Below are 23,551 nucleotides of genomic sequence, written 5' to 3'. Positions count from 1 at the left end.
CCCTCGGGAGCGAAGGGAAGGCCCGGCCGGGCGGGAAGTGCGCGCACCGGTACCGGGATGCGCCGGTGCCACTGCCGGCGGCGGCGGGGGCAGGAAGGGGGCGGGCCCTGAGGGCGAGGGCGCGGTCCCCAGGCGGGCGGGGCCGCGAGCAGGCCCGGGCGGTGCTTCGCCGGCGGCGGGCGCGTCCCGCCCCCCGGTGCGGGGGCAGGGCTGGGGCCGTGCCAGGGCAGCGAGGCGGGGGCTGAGCGGGGTCTGTGTCCGCAGCTGAGCCCAGTGCGGATGCGGCGGCCGGGCGAGGGGCAGCGCCGCGGTGCCCGAGCTGTGCCGAGGAGCCAGCCCGGGGCGGGAGACACGGACTCCGGCGGAGATCTCCCGGCGGATCGGCCCGCCGCCCTTCGGAGCGGGATGGAGGAGCCCGTCAAGGAGGGAGATGGTGCCGGAGAGAAGACCGCCTGGCAGCAGAGCCTGAGTCCCGAGCTGCAGCAGGGATACCGAATCCTGCGCGAGTTCCTATTAGAGAAGTACCGGCCTCTGACGGCGCCGTTCCTGGAGCCCCTCGCGGATCAGGCATCCTTCGGAGAAGAAGGCGCCGGCTCCCCCTCGGGCCATAAGAGCGGTCAGTCCCTCCAGCAGTTGCCAGCTGGAATATGGCTGTTGAAGATGGAAGAGAAATTTTCCAGTGGGCAGTACACAGGGATAGCAGATTTCGTGTGTGACTTCCGGCTTATGCTGGAGACTTGCTACCGGCTGCACGGTGTGGATCACTGGCTCTCCAAACAGGCCCAGAAGCTGGAGATGATGCTGGAGCAGAAGTTGGCGCTGCTGTCCCGGTAGGTGTAGAAAAGTCTGTAGATTCCCTGCCGCATGTTGTTTACATAAAGTAGAACAGGGGGGTGTGTTTCTTTGTGTGAAAAATTCCGTTAAAAGAGAACAAACACCGATCCAAACCAAACAAAGCCCCACAACAGAATACTGGAACTCTCAATACTTTCATGTGAGGAACGTTTCCTAGTGTGAGGTATTCAAATCTTAATTCAAAACTCTTTGGAAATTCCAAACCTGAATATTCCAAAAATAATTCCAAACCAAAATGCCAAACAGAGCACAGCTTTTCCTGGCTAAGATTTTCCTCCTGAAAGAAGCTTTTTGTGAACATGGAGACGCACTTGTTTGCACAAGATGTCAAATGCTTCTTTATTTTACTCTGTCATGAAGCTGCCTAAACTCTGTATGAATATCTGGCTCTTTAGAATTGTTTTTTTTAACATTCTGTGAATTTTTTACTGTCTTTAAAATAAGTAGGAGTAAAATCTTGAACTAAAGTTACCTGCTTTGAAATGGCATATTTTTTGATACTCATAAAATGAGGGACAGTACTTGGCATACTGTAGTCTTAAATGGCAAAATGGAAACTGTGATATGAGTCCCCAGCAGGAACTTGTTTATCAGCCAAAGCAGCTGAAACGTAGAAAGCTGTTGAGCTATATGGTAGAAAGACCAGTTTAAATCACGACTGAAGTAAATGCTTTCTCATGAATTTGTCATAGGCACAGTTCAGTCATTATCAGAAACTCATAGTGGCTTCTTACAATGAAAGGCCCACCAGTCTCCTGAATGACATAGTGTTTTCCATGTAAAAACCAAAAGTTTTTTTTGACTAAAGGTGAAGGTGAAGAAGGAACAGTATTAGGAAGTTTGTAAAGGTGTACATGTCCATCAGCTTTAAGCTTGTTAGTGACACAGAGCGTGACCTGCCAGCTGGTAAGAAGAACCTTGCTTGTGTAGTAGGAACACTTGAGGAACGTGGTGCAGAACTCCGCTGAAACTGGAATGAGCATATGCATTCTGATATAACAACAATATATTTGAAACTGTTTTTGTATAACAGCAGTTTTGAGACAGTTTGTGAGAAGGGAAGGAGCCAAACCTAATGGGGCATGCATGTTGTTAGTTTGCTTGAGTAAAACTTGGTTTAAAAAAAAATCAGAATTCCTGGCTTAGTAGAGTTACTGCTGGCAAATAAATAACCAAATGCAGCTTGGAAAATCTGTGCTGTGTTCATTTCTGTATGTTGTGTGACTGTAGCATCTCTACTGTATTGAATTGATGGGCATTTTGTTGAAGGCTCTTGGTTAAGTGACTACTCACTTCATTCGATAGGACCTGAGAATGCACAATGCTGTTTTATAAGAAATTATGTAAGAAAGTGAAGTCAGTTTATGCACTGTCTTCTAAATAGCCATATATGTATTTACTTAAAAAAATATAAATTGCCCTTGTAATTATTTCAGAAAGTCACAGTCATTTTCATATAAATATTAGGAAATACTAAACTAAAAATAATCTTGCCTCAGTATATGGTGAATTTCTCTTGTATTAGCTCTTCAGAGATTTGTAAAGATGTACTCAATATGTCTGTGTGCGCTAGCTTAGTAAAAGTTTCTAAGAACTATATATAGAAAGGATTATGGAATCTAGAAGTCTCAAAGTTCTTTTATAATTTTTGATCAGTCAGATTTGTTTTAAGTGTTTACCAGACCTAATTTTATGAGTAAAATGCAATTGAAGAACTACTTCCTGGAATAATCATTCTTGCATCATTACAGAGCAATGTTTAGCTTAATGATCCCCTTCAAGTGGTTCAAGGGAATCAATCAATGTTAGTTGTATAATTCTCAGATGGTACAAGCTACAGAAAATTACCTTAGAATGGAGATTGCTTTTGAATGGAGATTGGATTTTTCCCCTCTGTCCCCTCAAATGTTTTCAGAGTTTGTGAAAAACTCTACCATTTTTAATGGAGTATTTTGAAACAATGTAGGATGAAATGAAACTTTGCAGCCAAATTTGTAGTGTTTTGCCTTTCACCTTTTGTAGTTTTAAACAGCACTAAACTGGTGTTTAACACACACTTCGCCAACCTAAATCAACAAATACACCTTTTTTTGCCCCCCAAATATTTATGGATTAATATAGAGAATTCAATCTCCAAATAATATTTGGTTACTTGAGGTAACTATCCACCATTTTTAACTGATGTGAAAACTTAGGGCATTTTAGCATGTTGGGTTTAAAATTTCATGAAGGAACTTCTAAAGTGGAAAAACTGGCAGATGAAAAAGTAACTGCTTTTGTCTGAGTAAATATGCTTGACCCATGGTTGGTAGGGTAGGCATTGAAGCACCACTGGTAAGGACAGTCATAGTTGTGAATTGGCTTGCTTTTTTCTTCTAGGCATTTAAGAGAGAAAACGTCATTAGCTGTCACATCTAGAGGATGCTATGGGCAGGAAGATGAGAAAGGAACAGCATGCATTTCCACAAGACGTCGTTCCACACCTCGCAGTTTAGTAGGCTTGTCAACAGGCGTGTTTGAGTCTGTGATGGTTCAGGTTCTAAGACAAGAGGAGCAGCTGAGAGCAAAAGAGGAAAAGAGGTAATAGGAAAAACCGTTTTGTTATAGTTTTAAATAATTATGTCTTCCTAGTTCTCTACAGGGGCTAGCTCCTTATGGCTTTTGTAGGTAAATAAATATTATGGAACTCTTGTGCTCTTAAGTTCATGACTTCAATACAGTACATCCGCAAAGCAAAATGTTAGTACCACCTTCTGGAAAAGTTGCTGAAGTCATAGAATTCACCACATAATGACGAAGTCATTACGTTAAATTATAGCTGCTTTTATTTTAGGATTGTGAAACTTTTAAGACTAATTAAGTACATCCACAGCAATTTCCTGTTAGCTCATTCACAGGTTATCACCCATGTCCTTGGACTGTTTTTCATGCAACAATTAGATTAAAAACTACCAGAATGCTTAACTACATCTAATTCCATGATCTTGTCACTGCTTCCCTCATTGATAGCCAGAAGCAAATTATCTCTGCCAGTGCCACTGCTGTTACCTCACTGATGTGACATTTCAGCTTGTCAGTTAGGTAGCACTTTCAGAATGTGTGCGTAATTAAAATCTGTCAGATTTTGAGGTGTATAATTCCAGGCGGTGCTTAATGTTAATATGTTTCACTTTGAGGAGAAAGAAGCTTGTAAATTTGTATATTTTAATAGTAACTTGAGTGAATGTGTCTGAAGGTGGAGCATGATGGTAAGACAGTATTTGCTTTAGGAAGCAAAATGTTTCTAGCTTTTTTCAAAGCTATGGAGGCTTCTTCCCATATCTAATCAATTCACTCTAATTTTGCAGGTAATCTTAATTTTCAACAGATTTGAAGCTATTTGGCTGACTTAACTGTTAGACAGTACTTTTTCCCTAGAAAGGAGTGAATCTTTTTTCTAATCCACTCATCTTCTAATCACACTTCACAAAAAAAAAAGAAAAGCGAAGATCACCAGTGTTATTGTTTCTCTGGTAAAAGTCTCTTGATTTTTGCTCAATTCTTTGTTCTAGCACTCAGAACTTGATAAAACTGTTATGAAAAAAAAACCATTTTGGTTGTATTTTAATTCACCCATAGAGTCTGTGGAATATTTTACCAGACAAAGTAAAAATTTGGCTTTCGTACACCTGTTTTAAGCTATTCCTGCAACACTGTAGTAATTAACAGTTAAATTCATGTATCTGGATGTATTCAAAAGTCCCAGATCCTGTGCAAAGAATACTCCACAGTGCTTGGTTCTACAGAAAATTCTGTGATAACAGAAGAAGATCACAGCAAGCTTGTCCCTTTACACCCTAAAATGTTGAACTATACCATTTACGATGAAACGATAAAAATCTATCACTAAGTAGCTGGTCGAATATTTCTTTGACTCTGCTGAGCTACTCAAATAATTGTGCTTCAGATATCTTCTTAAGTTATATTTCCTTGTGGATCCCACCATGTTTTCAAAGTAATTTGGACCTCTCTATATAAATTGCTTCCCAACTCGCAAAAAATGTTCCAAAAGTACCTTTTAGTAGTATTTTATGAAAAAGGCTTGGAAATTGGAAGACCTATAAAATTAGTAATATATTACTAGTGAAGATCACATGATAACAGTGTATATAAATTTTCAAAGTGTTGTATATATAAATGCATGTACATATAAATGCAACTTTCAACACTAAGATGGGACGCTGGTTTTGTTCAGAAATATATTTCAACTTTCTAAACTTATTTTGGCTTATTACTAAAGTATAGATTATGTTGTTAAGAAGACAAAATGGTTATTCTGCTTTTTTTTTTTTTTAGAAATCTGATACACTGAGGTTGGCACAGAGGGAATACTTTCAAAATTAAATGCAAGATTACAGGCTTGGATATTTCAGTTGGCAAGCACCGTGCTGGCCAATAAGTTGTATTTGGATAGGCAGCATCTGCTGTTCACCCCACTTTCAGATGAGTTGTCAGGAACATAAAAAAAAAGCTCCCTTTCTGCCATCCAGTGGAACCCTCAGCATGCATGTACTTTCTAGCCAGTAATTATCTTAGTTTAGAATGCCTAGGAGTTACATGCTTTCAGTCCCAAATAACTAAGGCTATAAATGCAAGGGCCTGTCTACAAAACTTAGCTTCATACCTAAAGAAGTTGCCTGTTGAAGTATAATTTTATATCTAATTCTTTACTCTAGATATTTAGATACTCTTGTAAGGCACAGGCATCTTATGGTGAGTATTAAATAAAACTAAAATTAAATTAAAAATACTAAAATATACAAATAGATATAATAATGTACATTATATATAAAAATAAAAATAAATCCTTTAAAAAAATTTGGGTTTGTTTTCCCCCCAAAATCCTTGACATTGATTTTGCAAGCTTTTTTCTAACTGCATATTTTGGAAGAACATCCTGAAGTGTGATTTTTATCTTCTTTTCTGTAGTTAGCTTCATGGAAATCCTACAAATTCTACCCATGTTTTGGTTATATGGGTATCCTTCATCAAGGGTTCTCTTTTTCTTGCAATTTATCCATTTCTTGCACAATCAGTTTCATTTTTTCTTTATTCTGTGTTTTACAACTTCCCCCAAGTGACACATTCATCATGGTACACTCAACATGTGAAACTGAGATGTCTTTGCAAAGCAGATTTCATTATTTTGCAGATAATAATTTCTGTACAGTGGCAAAAGCACTTTTTCCCAAGCTTTCCTTTTGTTCAAGTGTTCTAATTATCAGAATATTGATCATCTTCTTTGGATTATTAATTACGTTTCTGTGAGTTTCTACTCACCTGTTTGGTTACATGCTAATATACATATACATAGCAATATACATACTAATTTACATATCAGTTAATAATAAATAATTGTGGGATTTTTTTTTTAATTGGAAATGCTTGCCTAGTTAGGTACTGAAACATAGAGGTAGATTCCTACTGAAATTTTTAAAACTGCTGGTAAATGACAGCTAATTAACTGATTTCAGTGGGAATTAAGTGTCTCTATAACTTTGGTTTGTTGAAAGTTATGCTAGGCAGAACTTCACCATCTCTGAAAACATGATCCTGGGGTAAGTTTCAGATTTGTTCAACAGAACATTTAAAGAGTTCAATTCTGGTTGCAAGTTAGTAATTTAGTTTAGCAAATTTTGGAATAAGATATGTTCATACAGTCAGTTTTGATTTTTATGAGGATGTTAGCATGGAATTAACCTGGGTCCTAGAGAAAAATGTAGAGTATGTTATAATATGATGTAAGCCAGTACAGATACAGAATTAAGGTTACACGGGCATATTCCAATTTAATACCTTCTGAGTGTTACACATTGACTTAATTTAGAATAAGGTGTAATATTGCTAATTTGTACATAACTTTTGATTTCATTTTTTAAAAGAAAGTTTGTAGAAACAAGTTATGGTAGAATTAAAACAGTTCTCTTTATCTTGTCATTAGAGTTCCAGTCTCTGACCTTTTACCTGAATCAACACCTACGTAGCTTAGAAGTGGTAATTGAAGGAACAAAGTAAAATCTAATCATTGTCTACTCTCCCCTCCAAGTGAAATCTCTTGTTGCTAGTGAGAAGGAGTTTGCTGGTGCTATCTGTCTGCTGTCTCAAAGGAGAAAATAATAAGAAAAGTGGGAGTTACATCTGGACTCTGTTTTAGGTGTTATCTCTACTTGGGGATCATGGTAGCTGAGCTTTAATGTGAAATGCCATGGCTTTATCCACTTAAGAGCTGCGAAACAAGTCCTGCACATGTGTTGTGGGAATATGACCTTAGTCTGGAAGTGTCAGCTTTACCTTAGATTAGTTTTGTTATGACTGTAAGCACAATACATGTCTGCAAACATATTCATGGTAAATGTGAATAAAAGTATGAAATAAAAGCCAAATATGTATGTCCAGAGAATTTCTCAGTCCAACAGCAAATGTCTCTCTCTTACCACCCCCCATTTCTTCCTCCATCTCTGCTCCCTTGCCCCACCCCCTCTCCCCTCTTCATTCCCTTCTATCCTCTCAAAAAAAAAAAAAAAACCAAAGAAAACCACTGCAGGAAAAAGCTATGCCCTCCAAAAGATTCTAGCAGGAAGACCTTGATCATCATCCTCATCTCTATGTAACCTTTGTTGATCTCAGCAAGGCTTTCGATACGTTGAGCAGAAAAGGTCTGTGGCAGATTTTGGAACGTTTAGGTTGTCTGTGGCAGATTTTGGAACGTTTTGGTTGTCCCCCCAAGTTCCTTAAAATGATCAGCTCACTTCATGAGGATCAGCACGGCCAAGTCAGATATGGCAACACACTTTCTGAGCCCTTTCTAATAACTAATGGTGTGAAACAAGGCTGCGTTCTCGCTCCTACCCTATTCACAGTCTTCTTCAGCATGATGCTCCAAAGGGTCACGGCAGACTTCAATGATCAGGACGGTATCTACATTCGATACCGTACTGATGGAAGCCTTTTCAATCTAAGGTGACTGAAGGCCCACACTAAGACCTTAAACCATCTTATCCAGGAGCTGCTTTATGCTGATGATGCCGCCCTTGTTGCCCACACAGAAGCAGCTCTGCAGCGTTTAACATCCTGCTTTGCTGAGGCTGCTGAGCTTTTTGGGCTGGGAGTCAGCTTAAAGAAGACAGACGTTCTCTATCAACTTGCACCTCAGGAAGTCTTCACCACTGGCGAATCAGAGCTCAAATTGGTCCAGCAGTTTAATTACCTAGGTAGCCTCATCTCCTCGATGGTGAGATGAACAGAGAGATAGACAACAGGTTAGCAAAGGCATATAGAGCTTTCAGAAAGCTTCATAAAAGAGTCTGGTGAAATAAACACCTGAAGAAAAGTACAAAGATCAGTGTTTACAGAGCCATTGTGCTGTCTACTCTCTTATACGGTTCCGAATCGTGGGTTGTCTACCATCACCACCTGCATCTCCTAGAACGCTTCCGTCAACGCTGCCTCCTAAACATCCACTGGTCAGATTATGTGACCAATACATCTGTTCTAGAACAAGCAGCAGTCACAAGTATTGAGGCCATGTTACTGAGAACACAGCTGCGATGGGCAGGACACATCTCCTGGATGAAGGACCACTGCCTCCCTAAGATCTTACTTTATGGTGAACTTGCCACTGGCTGCCGCAAGAGAGGAGCCCCAAAGAGAAGATACAAGGACTCCCTGAAACAACATCTCAGCCTTGGCCAGATTGATCAACATAACTGGTCTACTCTGGCCTCCAGTTGGGAGGTTTGGAGACACACTATCTTTAGCGCTGCTGATGCTTTTGAGAAAGCACACAGAATCACTCTCAAGGAGAAAAGACAACGCAGAAAGAATCGTGCCTTGTAGAATATACCACTTAAGGAGTCTTTCTGCTGTGCCTTTTGCAACCAGACGTGTCTATCTCGTATTGGCCTTTTTAGCCACCAGCACACTTGTAACAAACGTGAGTAGAGCCCTTCCCAAATCTTCGTTTGCAAAGCCTAACCATAATGATGACTACCCCCCTTTCTTCCTCCATCCCTGCTCCTTTGCCCCATCCCCTTTCCCCTCTTCATTCTCTTCTATCCTCTCAAAAAAAAAAAGCCCAAAAAAACCACTGCAGGAAAAAGCTATGCCCTCCAAAAGATTCTAGCAGAAAGACCTCAATAATGAAGACATGAAAGTGTGCTTTTATATACATTTTCTCTTGAATGTCTGCTGAGAATGGAATGATAACAGATATTGTGATAAAACAACAGTTTAAAAAAAACCAAACAAACAAACAAAAAAAACAAACAAAAAAACCCAAACAAACAAAGGGGCCCCTGGTGGTCTAGTGGTTAGGGTGCAGGACTCTCACCGCTGCGACCCGGGTTCGATTCCCAGCCCCCCGGGCAGATGGAGCTCGTCAGCCCTGTAAGGCAATCCATCTAAGAGAAGGTCACTCTAAACAAACCTACGTTCTGAGACCCTCACTGCCACTGTCCAAGCTTACTTGGCCCCGGCAGATGAACCTCAGGATTAAAGGGTGGGCTCAGTTCAGCGCACGCTGTGTCTCACCTAAAAAATCCACTGCGCAGGCTCGAAGGGTTAATGACCTTTCCCAAATCTTCGCTCGCGAAGATTGGCCATTATAAAAAACAAAGACAAACTTTTTGCAAGTGAAACAACTTATATTTTTCTTTTTAAGGAACCTTCTAAAGCATTCTTAAAATAGTATAATAATTGTAATTTTATCTAGACTGAAGTGAATCTACGGTATTGTGTTTGAGAATTCTATCTTGATTTAAATTATAAATTGATGATAAATCGAAACTGCTTGCAAAGATGATATTTTTGGATCACCTACAGCTTGTATTTTTCTCAACAATACTGAAATGTTATTGTTTCTACATATGTTCTATCTCACTATGTGTTCATATTTAATCTTATTTCCATACCATATTAATAGGGTTCACACCTTTTGGAGGCAGCAGGTTATTAAGAGGTGTGTTTTACATTTAGGAGGAAGGAGGGAGTGGGATCCAAAAGTGCTTTGAAATTGATGTTTGAGACTATTTTTTACTTAGTATCGTTTCTTCCTCTGTCTCACATGTAAATCAGTTATTTTTATTTATTATTTTCTGTTCTTTATTATATCAAAGCAATATTAGCACACTGAAATAGAACATAAGTCAGAATAAAAATAATGCTCACTTTACCTATGCAAGTAGTATTGTTGAATTTATTGGTTTGTTCACATGGAATGGCAAATGGGATTTTGTGCTGCAAAATAGGATTTTGTTTTTATATCCCATCCTTTACATCATTAAATTAATGCTGCATTGGGATACTGAAGTTAAGAATTTACTGATCTGTTTGCTTTTACATTTTATACTTTACATGAATCTGTCACAAGAATGTGTGTTTGTGGTATTAAAAAGTTCTGTTCAAATTATAGTAGTAATTCACTGGAAGTTTAATTTAATTGTATAAGATAAAGTATTCCGTAGAATCTTACTGTATTTTATGTTATTTTGCATATATATGGTATGTTTCTCCAGTGCTGACTAAAATGTGAACTAAGTTGGGTTGGTCACATTTTTTACATTGTTGAGATAGCTAGTCAGTAGTTAATGCTTCAAATACATGCTCTTGAAGCCACTATTAGCTTCAGGTTGTTAGCAGAAAGATTTTAATTTATTATTACTCTTTTGCTGAATTTGAAGCCATTGATGCTTTGAATGGCTACATGCCATTTATTCGCTACTTGTGTATGAAAAAAATATAATTGGAGGCTAGCAATCTGGAAGTAAGGACATGGAAATTCCGCAGGTCATATTAGTGTTGTAGGCAGGTCATTGTTTCTACCAGCGATAGAAGTTTTAGGGAAAAACATATGAGAAGCTTAGGATGAGCTCTAAAAAAATTTTCCTGTAAGTAGAGCTGTATCCTAATGCTATCTTTTGGAATCTGGTCACGCCTTCGGGCAAAAACGTTAGTTTACTATTGGAGCATTAAAGAAAAATCCCTTCTGTTGCTGGTAACCTTTGATATTCTTGTGATTCATGCAGATGTCCAATTTTCCTCTTTGGAACTGAATTAACATATCCTATATTTTAGCAAGTTAGATGGTAAGCTAGGTGTGATTTGATTATCTGAAATGGAAACATTTCTTCTAACACTTGTTGCCCTTAAGTTGCATGATGAATTTCCAAAAAAAAGTAAATAGAAGTTCTCGGTCTGTTGTATTAGCTTTGTATATTGCTGTCATGTTTCCTCTTGCTGGTGTTTTGTGTGGACCTCCAGATTATTCAGAAGTTTTTTACAGACCTTTGATTACTGATAGCCTCTTTCTCTGAATACACATTATTTCTGCTCTATCCTTTTTTTAGATAGGGGGACCAGAACTGAATACATTTTTTCCGGTGAGGGCAAACCATTCATTAATGTAATGACATTTTATTTCTGGTGTTATTTTCCATCACATTCTTTGTGCATCCCAATACTTGTTTCCTTTTTAACTACCATTGCAAACCAGCACACCTATGACTGGGAGGGAAAATGTGTGTAAATAAAGCACTTAGCACTTAGACATGTACACTTGTGTGCTGAGGAAGGGAAATACAAGGAGGGTGATGCAAGCCACAGGGCAACCATTTGACAGCAAGATTTACCTGGAATTTGTTTCAGAGATTTTGATATGGATAATTTGATGAATACTTAATCCTGACAAAAAGAGACTGGGGAAGGAAATACATTTTAAAACCTCCAAAAACCTAAACCACACAGACTATTGATATATGCCAGGCTTTTTTCTTACCTTTTTCCATTTTTAAACTAGTGGTGATAGATTATAAAAGACTGTAATTTCCCATTTTGGTCCAGTGATGCATTGTGTACTGGAAAATAAGAGAAACTGAACTAAAACTTTATGTGCTGTGCTCTTCATTAGTTCAAGATAAGTATGTTTGTAATGCTGTAGCTCTGATTTTTGTCTCCCTCATTTTTTTTGTTCACCCAGTGTCTGAATTTTCATGAACTTTCTTTTAATAGGCAGAGAGATCAAGAAAGAAAAGAAGCAGAAGAAGCCAGTCAGAAAGAAATAGAAGAATGGGAAAAATCACTTTTAGCTCAAGCAGCACCTACAAGGATGGAGACGATGTGGGAGATTCCAGCTATTGGTCATTTTCTTTGTTTAGCACAACAGATTTTAAATTTACCTGAAATAGTATTCTATGAATTGGAACGCTGTCTTCTGATGCCTCAGTGTAATGTTTTTTTATCTAAAATAATGACTTCTTTGTTAAGTCCTCCTCATCGCAGATCTACATTACACCGCAGGCCGACATTTTCTTACAGGACTTGGGAAGCAGCACTGAGAAAGAAAGTACAACACTGGTATACTGTTGTAGGGCAGACCGAAAATCCTAATGGCGCTGCAGAAAAACTTGGCTTATGTCCCCAGTTTTTCAAAGTGCTCGGAGAAGTTAATCCCTTGGAGGAAAAACCATTTCATGAGCTACCATTCTACCAAAAAGTGTGGCTGCTAAAAGGTCTCTGTGACTTTGTGTATGAAACACAAAAGGATGTTCAGGATGCAGTGCTAGGTCAGCCTATCCATGAATGCAGAGAAGTAATTCTTGGTTATGACTGCTTGGAGAATGCATATGTTCATTTTCCACAGTTCTGTGGTGCGGATGTTCGGATTTACAAACAAAAACCTTTTCAGGCTCCTGAATTTCCATCTCTTCCCATCAAAGTTAAAAAAGTACCACGTATTAAATCAGAAAGAGTAAAACATGAATATGTAGCCAAAAGCAATGGGGAGGTCAGTTCTGCTGGTAGAAAACTGCTACATCCTTCCAAGACAGAAGTAGAGAAAAGTATGGACTCTGTTGTTGTCTGTCCAGAAAAAAAACTACATTTAGGCACCTTTAGAATCCCTACCGGGGAGATAAAGTGTGAAATCAAAGACTCAAGAGTCTGTGACATCAAGAAAACTGTTTGTTATAAAGAGAACTTGAGGAATTTGATTACTTCAGGAGAGATTGTTGGTGTGGGTGGTGACTCTAGTTCAAGAGAAATAACGGATGGGGAGAATGGACAAGGTTATGCTGAAATGGCCAGACTAAGGTCTGATATGAGTCCCTTCAAGGAGAACACACTGAAAGCTTGCCAGGTGCATGTCAATGGCACTTACAATGATTACCAAGACACCAGTTACCATGAATCTGCTAAAGAAACAGTGCTAGAGAACTCACTGCGAAATAATAAGAAACTAAATAAGATACTAGCAAAAAAGAAGAAAAAGAAAAAAAAGAAGTTGAAGGATATTCTAAATGAAAATCTACAGAGAAAACTTGATGACCTGCAAAGAAAACGTGAGATTCATCTTCATCCATTCAAATCTTATAAATCTGAGCTCCAGAACAAGTTGTTTATAATTAAAAAGAAAGCAAAACACAAGAAGCACAAATCTGGTAAGTTGACAATTTTTACCTGTAGTAAAACTTAGGAGGATACTGATTTCTAAGTTGTGTTTTTAGCTAATAAGTCTATATTTTATTTTGTGAAATAGGACAGCCTTATTGCATTAGAGATTCCGGTTGTTAATTTTAGAGTGAAAGTTTCCCATATAAAGTATGTAAAACAGGCTCATCAGCTGATTAAACCGTGATTCATTTGCAGAATTTAGAGAACATAATACATTTGGAGAGGTTGTTTGTTGCAAAAAATATTTAGAGGAATGAATGTTACTGACTGGTTAGCATCAGAGAGCATCACTTGAAGTCATTTTGTGGTGTCTTACATTAGAGCAATTGTGGAAATGTTTCTCCCCTTTCTGGTAATATTACCTTATCCAAATTACGAAGAAACACAGAGTAATTATATGAGATCATGAATCTAAAGTCATTCATACTGGAACTGTGGAGTCTTAGGTCACCAAACAGTACTGCTTTAACTGTGGACCTTATTACTGAATCCAGCAACTGAGATACAGAGTTTATGCTGATGGCATTCTTTTTACAGATTTGGGCAGCATCTAGCTAAGTGTTTCAGGTAGGTGATATACAATCCAGATTTCAGTTAACTCACTGGAAAATTTTAAAGCTATTTGAAAACAGTAAAGTTTTCAAAGTCTTTAAGTCAGTTCAAATTGTCAGGTAGCTGTAGTATTTTTGATGTCATATGAAACACCATAAAAGCTTCATTCTGTTGAGTCCTGGGCTAAGCTATCTGTGCTAGATTTTAGCAGACTGCTTCAAAAATTATATTTTTCAAAATGACAAGCTACTTTTCAAAACAGTGTAAACTGACAGATAATACTGGATTTCATCTGAAATGTGGAAAGCCAAAATGAAAAATTTGAATAACAGCAAAATGTCTTCTAAAGGGCAAGAAAATTCCTAGATTTGATGTCAGTGCATTTTACTAGAAGTTCAAATTTAAAGCTAAGGAAACAAGTAATATTTAGATCCTAAATATTTTTGCATAATATCCAACAAACTGTCTTACCATTTAAGTCACAGATTCCTCCTTCCAAAAAATTTCAATGCCCACATCTCAACAGAAATTTTAAAAGTTGCAGCTGAAGTTCATATATGTTGTATACAGCAAAACTAATGTATTTTACGTTTAGTTGCACTACTGTTAGCTCTCCAAAAGTGTCACTGTTTTCATTTTTCTTAAAACCAAGCGAAGTGAATAATAACCCAAATTGCAAACAAGGCCTCTTTAGTTTGTAGAACTGTTGTCCTTTATCTCTTAAAATGTTGAGGCATTTTCCGTCTTAATTCTGACCACTTCTTCATTGCAAATTTTGACCTTGCTGGAGAAAATTTTCCTAAAACTTTACAGCATTGCAAGAAAGAGCTGTTGTTCCTATAGGAACAACAGGATACATGTTAAATGTCCATTTATCCTGTACCTATTAGGCTGAAATGGATACAATTGGATTCAATTCATGCTAATACTTTATTGTTCTGTAATGTTTTATAATGTTTAAGGCTAAGTAGTATTTGTCAAAGATCAGCTGAAATGTAAATCCTCTGTTTAAAGATTCCCTTACAATGTAGAACAGAAAAAGAGATTTGGTAAAACCCGGTCTGAATTCACAAAAACATTTGATTTAAATCTGATCCTGGCCATAATCACTCTTTACAACATTCTTAAAACAGTGCAGTGGGTAGAAGAGAGCATCAGGAATGTAAAAGTGAGTACCTTTCCTTACTTTTTAACAAAAATTTTTTTTTCCTGCTTCTGGTTCTCTCAGGCAGCTAAATGTAAGAGTCACAGTTTGTATTTCTGTTGAGATGATTTGCGCACTCCTGGCTTGCTGTAGCAGTGATACCCATCATGAATATAGCCTGGTAGTGCAGTTTTTCTAGCTGAAAACTTCCCAGAACTATTGTGAGGAAAACTTACTGGAGAACAGAGCCATGTTATGACCTTTGCCATAATGACAAGGTTTTCTTATGATTTATGAAAAGGTGTAACCACTTTACTGAGTCTGTGTCTTTGAGAGAAGATGATGGTTATTACTGTGGCAGTATTATTAACAGAGTAGTACTGAATAAAGTGAAAATACAGAATCAGGGAGAGCAGTTCTGTAAACAACTTGCGTGCTATGCATTCCTTTCTAAATGTATTTTGTTACTGGAGTTAGATAAATTAGGCTATACGTCTTGAATTGGACTGTGACAATGGTGATAAGGCTTGTTGGGTCTGGACTAAGACAGCTATGCCAAAGTAAATTGTGGGGTACAATAAAGGTTTCAGGGCAAGGCACAGTACCAAAGTATGAGAATCCTGTGATTGCATGTTTGAAACAGGGATTGGATGAAATTCAGAGCATGCGTATGGTTGAGAAAATAGGAGGCACCAGAGACTTGAAATAACTGTGATGTTCCTGAAGCAAAGGTTGAAGTAAGTTAAATCTCTTTATATTGCAATTGGTGTAGAAAACACCAATACAGCACAGAACTTTAGAAGAACCTTGGTGTAAACTCTATGCTCTGAAAGATTCATAGCAGTCTACTGCTCAAAGTACCTTTCACAGTGTATTTTATTTCTTTAGAGTATCGGTACTTTTTGTGTATGAAGTCAAGTGTTGATTCAATGTGAAGAAATGAACTAGAAGGCCTGGCAGCAACTTTGTAGGGCCTGGTTTATTGTCCTTGGGAGTTTAATCTTCAAAAGTCTTCTGAAGACTTTTGTCTTCAGTGTTGTAAAAGCTTTGTTGTAGAGTTGTCTAGCCTCTAGATATGAACAGCCTGTTAATCATGTTGAAAACATTGAGGGCTATTCCACCAAGTTGTAACAAGGTACACAATTCATTAAGCTTCAGTGCTAGTGTCTTCAAAAATGTGTACCACTGAGGTTTTATAGGGTTTCCTTACATTGTTCTTTAAATCGGCATTGTTAGGGCACTTGTCCAGACCTGTTTTGCTCTTTTGACTGTATAAAAGCATATGCTGTGTCAGTATGGAAGCTTCAAAACCCTATCATGATGCTTCATTTTCCAGATTGTACCATATTATATTTTCTAAAGGGAGAGCTGTTGAGAGCACGGAGCAGGATTGAAGATTAGAAGATTAAAGAGGAAATAGGACATCCTCAGTAGTTGCCAAATCTTTGAAAGGCATGAAATGTGTCTTTACAGATTTGTTGACAGAAAGATATAGAGCCTATTCTTCAATTTGAGAACAGTGGAGTTGCTCCTAGAATGTAATGAAAACAGAAATTCTTGCAGTTGGAGTGGGCTAACTTAACTGTATTGTACCGTGGCAAATACTACTGAGTTAGTATTTGATGTTAAACACATCCATTGCCCCATCTGGGGTAATAAGACTTGGCTGCATATGCAGTAAAAATTTCATCTTTATAAAAAATATATTATTCAAGTAAGTTTTTGTTTAAAATTGCTCTCTGTTGTCACTTTATAATTTGTAGCATGGATTAACATTACTTTTCTTCTTCAAGAAACCACATGGACTCAAATATCAGAGTTTATAACAAAAAGTTTTACTAGGTCTGTAAAAACGTTCCTGTTTTCAAGTCAAAAGGATTCCAATGTAGAAAACTAAAAAATGGTTCTTGCTGAAGTCATTTACAAGTGGCAACAACATTCCTGTGGCTTCGTGTTTTATCTGTCTCATTTTTGTGCTTCTAAAGTAGTAGTAGAAGAGATCTGAATTATTTATTTTTTTGTTTTCCCTCCTTCACCCTCAGGTGGCAAGACCAACTTGAGAAGGCTTATGTTTTAGTTGTATCTAATCTCCCTAGTGTGTTTTTTGGATGCTTGTAACTAGTGTTCAGGTTCAAGTTTTTATGTTACCTTGTTAATTGCTTACACATCTGTTCAGTAATAACTTCTGTGGAATTTGTTTTGGCTTGGAAGGAAGACCTGTGGCAGCCAGACATCTCCTGAACCTACTGAACTTAAATTTAATATGTAAGAATTTTCACAGAGCTAAAGGGCTCTTGGTTAATAAAATGTTGATTTCCTGTGAAACTTAAAACGGAAATGTTCCAGCACTAGTGTAATTTAAAAGAAACAAATGTGAAAGATCTATAGATCTAGATTTGTTTTTTACTTTCAGCAATGAGTTTGTTTAAAAAGTTGCTTGATGACAATTTAGATTGATGACAATTTCCATGTAGAAGGAAAATCAATAAAACCCACCTCTTAACTATCAGTCATAAGTACAAAATAATCCAATCTCTTGGGATTTGTAGTTGAGATTAAAATAGAGGTTAACTAAAAACAGTATTGATTCAGGGAAGTGATATTTCTTCTGCCTTACCTATTGTGGTCACCATTAATTCAGCATTAATTAGTTTCTTAAGAAGCAGTGATGTAAGAAAGTATGTTACCCATTTATTTTGGTTTAGGTTTACTTTGTTATATAAAGCGCTGTCTTTAGTTTGAGACTGAATCATACATGAAACCTGGAATACAGTGTTTTAAACACTAAAAATATTTCAGTGCTTTCTAATGTGACGTTCACTTGCTTTGAAATTAGAAAAGCAAGCGTGAAGAATAGCATGTTTTGTGTTCACTTCAATGCTTTCACTGACCTCAAATATTGGTTTATACTAATACTCACTATATAGGTTTCTGCCCTCATTGTCCTTCAAGCACCTAACTCTAGGTGGACAAGGCAGTATCCAAGTGAATGCTGCTTGTGTCTGCTGAACAGAGTTTTCAGCTTTTTTGGCAGATGAGTACAGGGTGGCTTAAGTAAGTTTACTGTGGAAAACCTGTGTTTTGCTGCATTTCTGCTGCAAGAGAGGTTTGTTTTCATTCAGACAAAACAGTGGTGTGATAGCTAAAATGTTACACAACTGCACTGTTCTTTCCTGCAGAGTGTATGCATTTTGACAGTGCTTGTGTTTCAATTTAATATGCAAGTAGTTTGTTTCAGCAGGTAAAGTCAGAAAATGTGCAAATTGAGTTTTTGGGCTCTGATGCTGCCAACTGTAGGCATAGGTTGGTCACATGTTAGTGGAGAGAAATTTTACTTCAATAAATAATTTTGGTTTATATCCACAGGTAATTGAATTATAATTAAATTAGGATAAGCTTTGTCGTAGTTTGCTTGAAGAATAAAGTAATTGTGTATTTTCCCTTTATTCTCTGGTAGAGAAAGAAAAGTACTCTGTATTTGTTGTACAGTCCTGATTCATTTACTGAACATGAAAAGAATCTGACCTGGGATGTCTGTAGTTGTCCACTCTCTAGCATCAGAAGTGGCTTAGCTGTGAGTATTGGAGGTGGTATAAAAACAGCTCATCCTCTCCTGCAGTGTGGGAGGGGAAAAGGGATGCTAGTTACAACTTCCATTTGAGGTATGGTGTCTCAATCTCTTTTCCTCTGAGCTGAAACCAAACTGAGATGTGGAGCCTGTTGGAAAAGGCAGTGTGGAGACATAATTAGTAATTGTGGCATAGTAAATTGTTTGTGAGTGGATGTAAAGTTACACAGCAGTAGTATAGGCTGACAGTTCCTAGCTTTAGAACAGTGCCATTTGCAGCAAAGTATATTTTTCAATATAGTTTTGTTGTGTATGTTTGAATACAAACCAGTTGATTTTTTTTTAATCTAGTAATGTTATTTTATAATCCTGGCAATAAATAAAGCACTTTTTTTTTCCTGAAGTGTTAACTATATTTGAAATTGAACTTTGTATCAAAAAGAAGTAAAACTTTAATCTTTATCACAAGTATTGCTCAATAGTGGAAAAGGAATAAGAACAAATCAGTATTTATTTATCAGTATTTATAAAATATTTATCAAACACTTGTCTGAGTAAACATAATTTAGTGTTATAGCTGATGCTGGATGGGGAGACCACTGTTAATGCCTCAAGATGGTAGGGCTAACAACAGCTTTCATGTACTTCAGCTGTTGAAGGAGAATGCCTCTTCAGCTGTTTCAGGATCATGATTTTCTTTGGACTTCTTGGTTTAGTTTTGGAAACTCTTTATTTGTTTTGATGGAGAGTGGAGTGTTTTTCTCATTTCAGTCTTACATGATTATGGAGAAGTGTAACAAAATTGGTTGGAGAAAAGCATTGTCTGGTTTGTCTTCCTTCTGAGCAGTGCAGTCCTGAGTTAGTGATTCCTATGTATTCGTTGTTACTATATGTATACTGTGCAAGGCAGTCTTTTTTAAAAAGTCACAAACTGTAGAAATGCTGGTTGGAGGAAACATCTGGAGGTCATCTGCTCTGATTCCTTGTTTGGAGCAGAACTGAGACAAATACCAGAGCAGGTCAGATGTAACTTGAAGATCTCTAAAGATGGAAATCTGTTTATTGAACCACTGTGGAACCCTTCCCTCTCTAAAAATTTTTGTACTGAAATTGCTGTATTATTTTGTCCGTGTGTAGAACTCTTGCTACATGCTTTATAAAATATGACTAGTAAAAGGTGGAATCTGGAGGCATGGGAAGGAAGCAGGCTGTGTTGAATTGAATAGGTGAGCTAAAGAGATTCCTTATTAGAAATATTTATTTTCATTATCTTAGGTTTTTCTAAGTTTTTCTAACTGGTTGCTATTAGTCAGCAATTAAATATATTTGTACATTGAGTATGCTCTGAAATGTACAGTGCACTGAGATCTGGCTGCTGTCAAAAACATTATCTGCTAAGGAATTATTATAAGCCATTTGAAATAGTTACTTTACCTGTGATTATGGGCAAAATATCCCTAGCAGACCTCAGTGGAGTGATTTGAGAAGTTGCCTCTCCCAGCTGATACTGGTTCAACCCCTTGGGGATTTTGTTGTCCCCAGACAGGGTCAGTAGCCAGATGTGGTAGAGCCAATCATACATAGAGACAAGGTAGTGTGTTACAAAGTTCCAAGTCTGGGTGCTGGATGGTAATCCACAAAACCAGCACACCTCTGGGTTACAAAGCTCTGTTTTTAAACACTGTTTCATGATATATTCCACCTATGTAATACATATGGATTATTAGCTAACTGCTGATTGTGAAAGAATAGTTTCCTGTTACCATTGTTTGCAGATGTTTGAAGTTGAGAAATACTATTTTGGGAAAAACAGATACAAGCTTTTTTAAAAGGAAAAGATTATCAATGCTACTGGTGCAACTTCTTTTTAACATCAATTTTGTATTTTATGAGGAAGTTACTAGGGTAGAAGATGAATTTGTGATAAGTAGTTTGCTGTATGTATTAATTCTCTCCCATTGTGCAAATATCTGTAGTGTTTTCTTAATTTTTTATATGTGATACCCAAAAACGCCTGCACCATAGGATATCTGGTGTCAAAAAATGTGAAGAAGACTGTAGTGCTTCTCTGTACAGATATATGCTTAGCTCAGGGCAGATGCCAGCCTGGGAATTGTGTAGGTCAGGCATGTGTCATGCTTTGTGATAACCCGTATGTCATACTCTATTTTTAACTTTTTTTTTCCTTGATCCACTTTACACAGGAGGTAAGGCTCATTTTCCTTGTGCTTCTAGACAGTTTCTTTTAATTCTTGGTCTGTCTGTTATCCCATATCTTTCCTACTTTGTACTTCTTAGATGCTGATGCAAAGGAAGAAATTTTTATTTTATTTGGTTTTTTTAATTGTTTATAATTTTTTCTAACAGTTTTCTATCTCTTTTGTCACAAGGATATGTTGGGGAAAAGAGAGACAGTATTTCTGTTAACTGTTATTTTTTGAAGTACACTGCATCATAAATCATACTGCACCACATGCTGAAAATTTTCAAGTAAACATTTGTTGAAAAGTACGTTACAATATTCAAGTAAAGTGAGAATTTCGTTTTAAACATAATCAAATCTTCCTTTTTGTAAGGAAGCAAGGCAGTCTAGCTGCCCTTTTTAAAAATTTTCATATTCTTTCCAAATAACATTTTTTACAGGGCTATTACAAGGAACCACTATACGACCAGACTTCTTTTTGAGTCAGTTTGTCAAGAAAGGTTATACGTGTCTACTTTAGTTCAGTAAATGGACAGCAATGTTCTCAGTAGTAGCAATTATGTTTTCAATGCAACTGTATCCATAAACTACATAACAAAAATGGTGACTTATTTGCCCCTTGTCAGGACGTTTGGGTTGTTGTTCTAATAAACATACCTCTCTGTTTTATCACTCGTTCTCTAGTGTGAAATCTGTAAGTGTTTATTTTTGGTAATTGAGGGCTCTTTAAATTTTTTGATGTGTTCAGTATGGGGAGTTTCAAATCTAGGCTGATTTAGTGATTTTTATATAGTTTGATTTTATGTGGAGTTTCAGATCTAGATTCTTCAAGCCCTGTGCCTTGTCCCTTAAATGTGTTTATTTCAGAGTCAGGTAAGATGTTCAGGAAACTCACAGTATAATAAACTGAAAATATAGATGCCCAGGCACCTATAGAATAGATGCCTAGAAATAGATGTATGTATATGTACATATGCATTTGCCCACACAAGAAAACATGTGTTAAGAAGAATTTAAATGCAATATTTGCCAATATTTGCATTAATATAAATATTGAATGTGCCTGTGCTTGTGTTATTACCAAGTGCCTGTGATTATGCTAGTTGACAAAAAATTATTATTATTTTTTGCAAGTTCTTTTTTTGTTTAAGGGTTTTAATTCTTTTTTAAGACTCCCACATGTGAACACAGTAGTAATGTTAGAGTGATGGTCTGCCCTGAGTGAACAAGTTAAAAGTGGTCTTATTTCAATTTACCATATGAATGTAGAAATAACCATATAAGAAACTCTTCTGTCTTGCATATATTGCTTAGTGACATAACTACTTGATTTGAGAAATGTATGTCAGAGCTCTGACATTCTAGGCAGTAAAGCACCTGCCTTACCGTCAAAGGGATGTTTTGGTACATCCATGTTCTTATATAGCATAGGTGAGTGTAAACTGCATTATAGGAAGGCATTTGCTTTCTTCTAAAACTGTTAAGTTCTGCTGTTGCTGGAAAAAACAAATCAATAATCTGATTTCATTGATAACTTCAGTATGTTCAGTCAGGCATTTCTAGATATTGCTTGTGCTTTGAGGGTATCTTTTTATATACGGTACAGAGATCCCAGATCCTAATGTGTGATTCACTTTACAGTGTCAGAGAACAAATCTTACAGGTAAGATGCTATATTTCTTAAGTTTGTGCCGTAAGTTCTGGATTTCACTCCTTTCAGAAGAGTGGTGTGAACGTTTCCTTTATGACTGAAATTTTTGGATGCCATGTTATTAGAATTGTAATGGGTTTATTCCTTTTCTTCTTGTTTATTCTTTTTTTTCTTTTTTTTCCTTCCTCCAACCCCAAAAGACTGCACTACACAGATATGTGTTTAATGTTTGCTTTTACTGAGCCTAGTTCTAATTCATCATGTTTACATGACTTACTGTAAGCCGTCTGTTAGTTACAGTTTAACTTTCAAGTCTGTATATAGCTTGGTTTTATTAATTAAGTACAACAAACAGCATTATGAAGCTTTTCTCTTTTAATCTTACAAGGAAAAAAATCACTATCTAAAAAAGCAATCACAAAGAAGAGGAAGGGTGTCAGAAAGTCTACCATACCAGAATTTCAGGTAATTATTTTAATTTTTGACTATCTGTGAAGTAAGTCCTTTAGTTTCTGATAGAGATGTTGGAAATCCTTCTTCTAGTTTGAGAGGTTTAACCTGATAGTATTTGTAAAAGTGCGTTTCACCTTTTCTTGGTAAAGAATGTTTTAGCATTTTTATTATCTGCAGCTTGCACACTGTTCCACACTGTTACTGTATAAAACCTATAAAAGCTAGGAGTTGTTAATGAAATTTTTAGGGTAGATAAAATTTTCTGGGATAAAATTACTTGTTTTGTATGAGGTATGACAATGTGGTTCTTTAATTGAAATCCATCTTGGTTTACTGAAGGGCTATTAAAAAATTTATAGGCTCACCTTGCTTGTCTGTATGTGACTTTAGGGCCAGAGAGCACCAAGAGTATTAATTATGATAATGTGGTTTTATGGTGCTGTAGTAGAAGTGTTACAGTGCTTCAGTTCTAAGTTGCTATTTATGTATGCATGCCTGCTTTGCATTGAAGTTCTCCTTTGGCTATCTTTTTTTTTTTCTTCAGAAAGCAATCTGTGCTATTTTGACGAGTAGACCCACATTAAATCATGACTGTTTTCTAAAACCCTCCCACCAAATCAGTTTATTCCACCGTGATGATGA

At 37.1% G+C, this 23,551-nt stretch overlaps 1 protein-coding gene across 15 annotated transcripts in view; it reads left to right on the top strand.

Moving 5' to 3' along the window:
* Positions 1–276: 276 nt before the first annotated feature.
* KIAA2026 (KIAA2026 ortholog) overlaps positions 277–23,551 on the top strand; it is an 89,913-nt gene continuing 66,638 nt past the window's right edge. For 13 of the 15 annotated variants that reach the window (XR_001873712.1, XR_001873714.1, XR_001873710.1 and 10 more), the window contains exons 1-4: positions 277–830; positions 3,235–3,435; positions 11,899–13,325; positions 22,845–22,921. Coding sequence is in view for 6 of the 15 variants with exons in the window: in XM_017808114.1 (XP_017663603.1) it covers positions 280–830; positions 3,235–3,435; positions 11,899–13,325; positions 22,845–22,921 (2,256 nt within the window). In the remaining 9 variants the exon portion in view is untranslated. The remainder of the gene's footprint in view (positions 831–3,234; positions 3,436–11,898; positions 13,326–22,844; positions 22,922–23,551) is intronic. The other 2 variants (XM_017808116.1, XM_017808117.1) reach the window with 2 other exon arrangements.

Source organism: Lepidothrix coronata, unplaced genomic scaffold, assembly GCF_001604755.1.
Source record: "Lepidothrix coronata isolate B3197 unplaced genomic scaffold, Lepidothrix_coronata-1.0 Scaffold22, whole genome shotgun sequence".
In the NCBI taxonomy this organism is placed as follows: Eukaryota; Metazoa; Chordata; class Aves; order Passeriformes; family Pipridae; genus Lepidothrix; species Lepidothrix coronata.
This window is presented reverse-complemented; position numbering and strand designations above follow the sequence as displayed.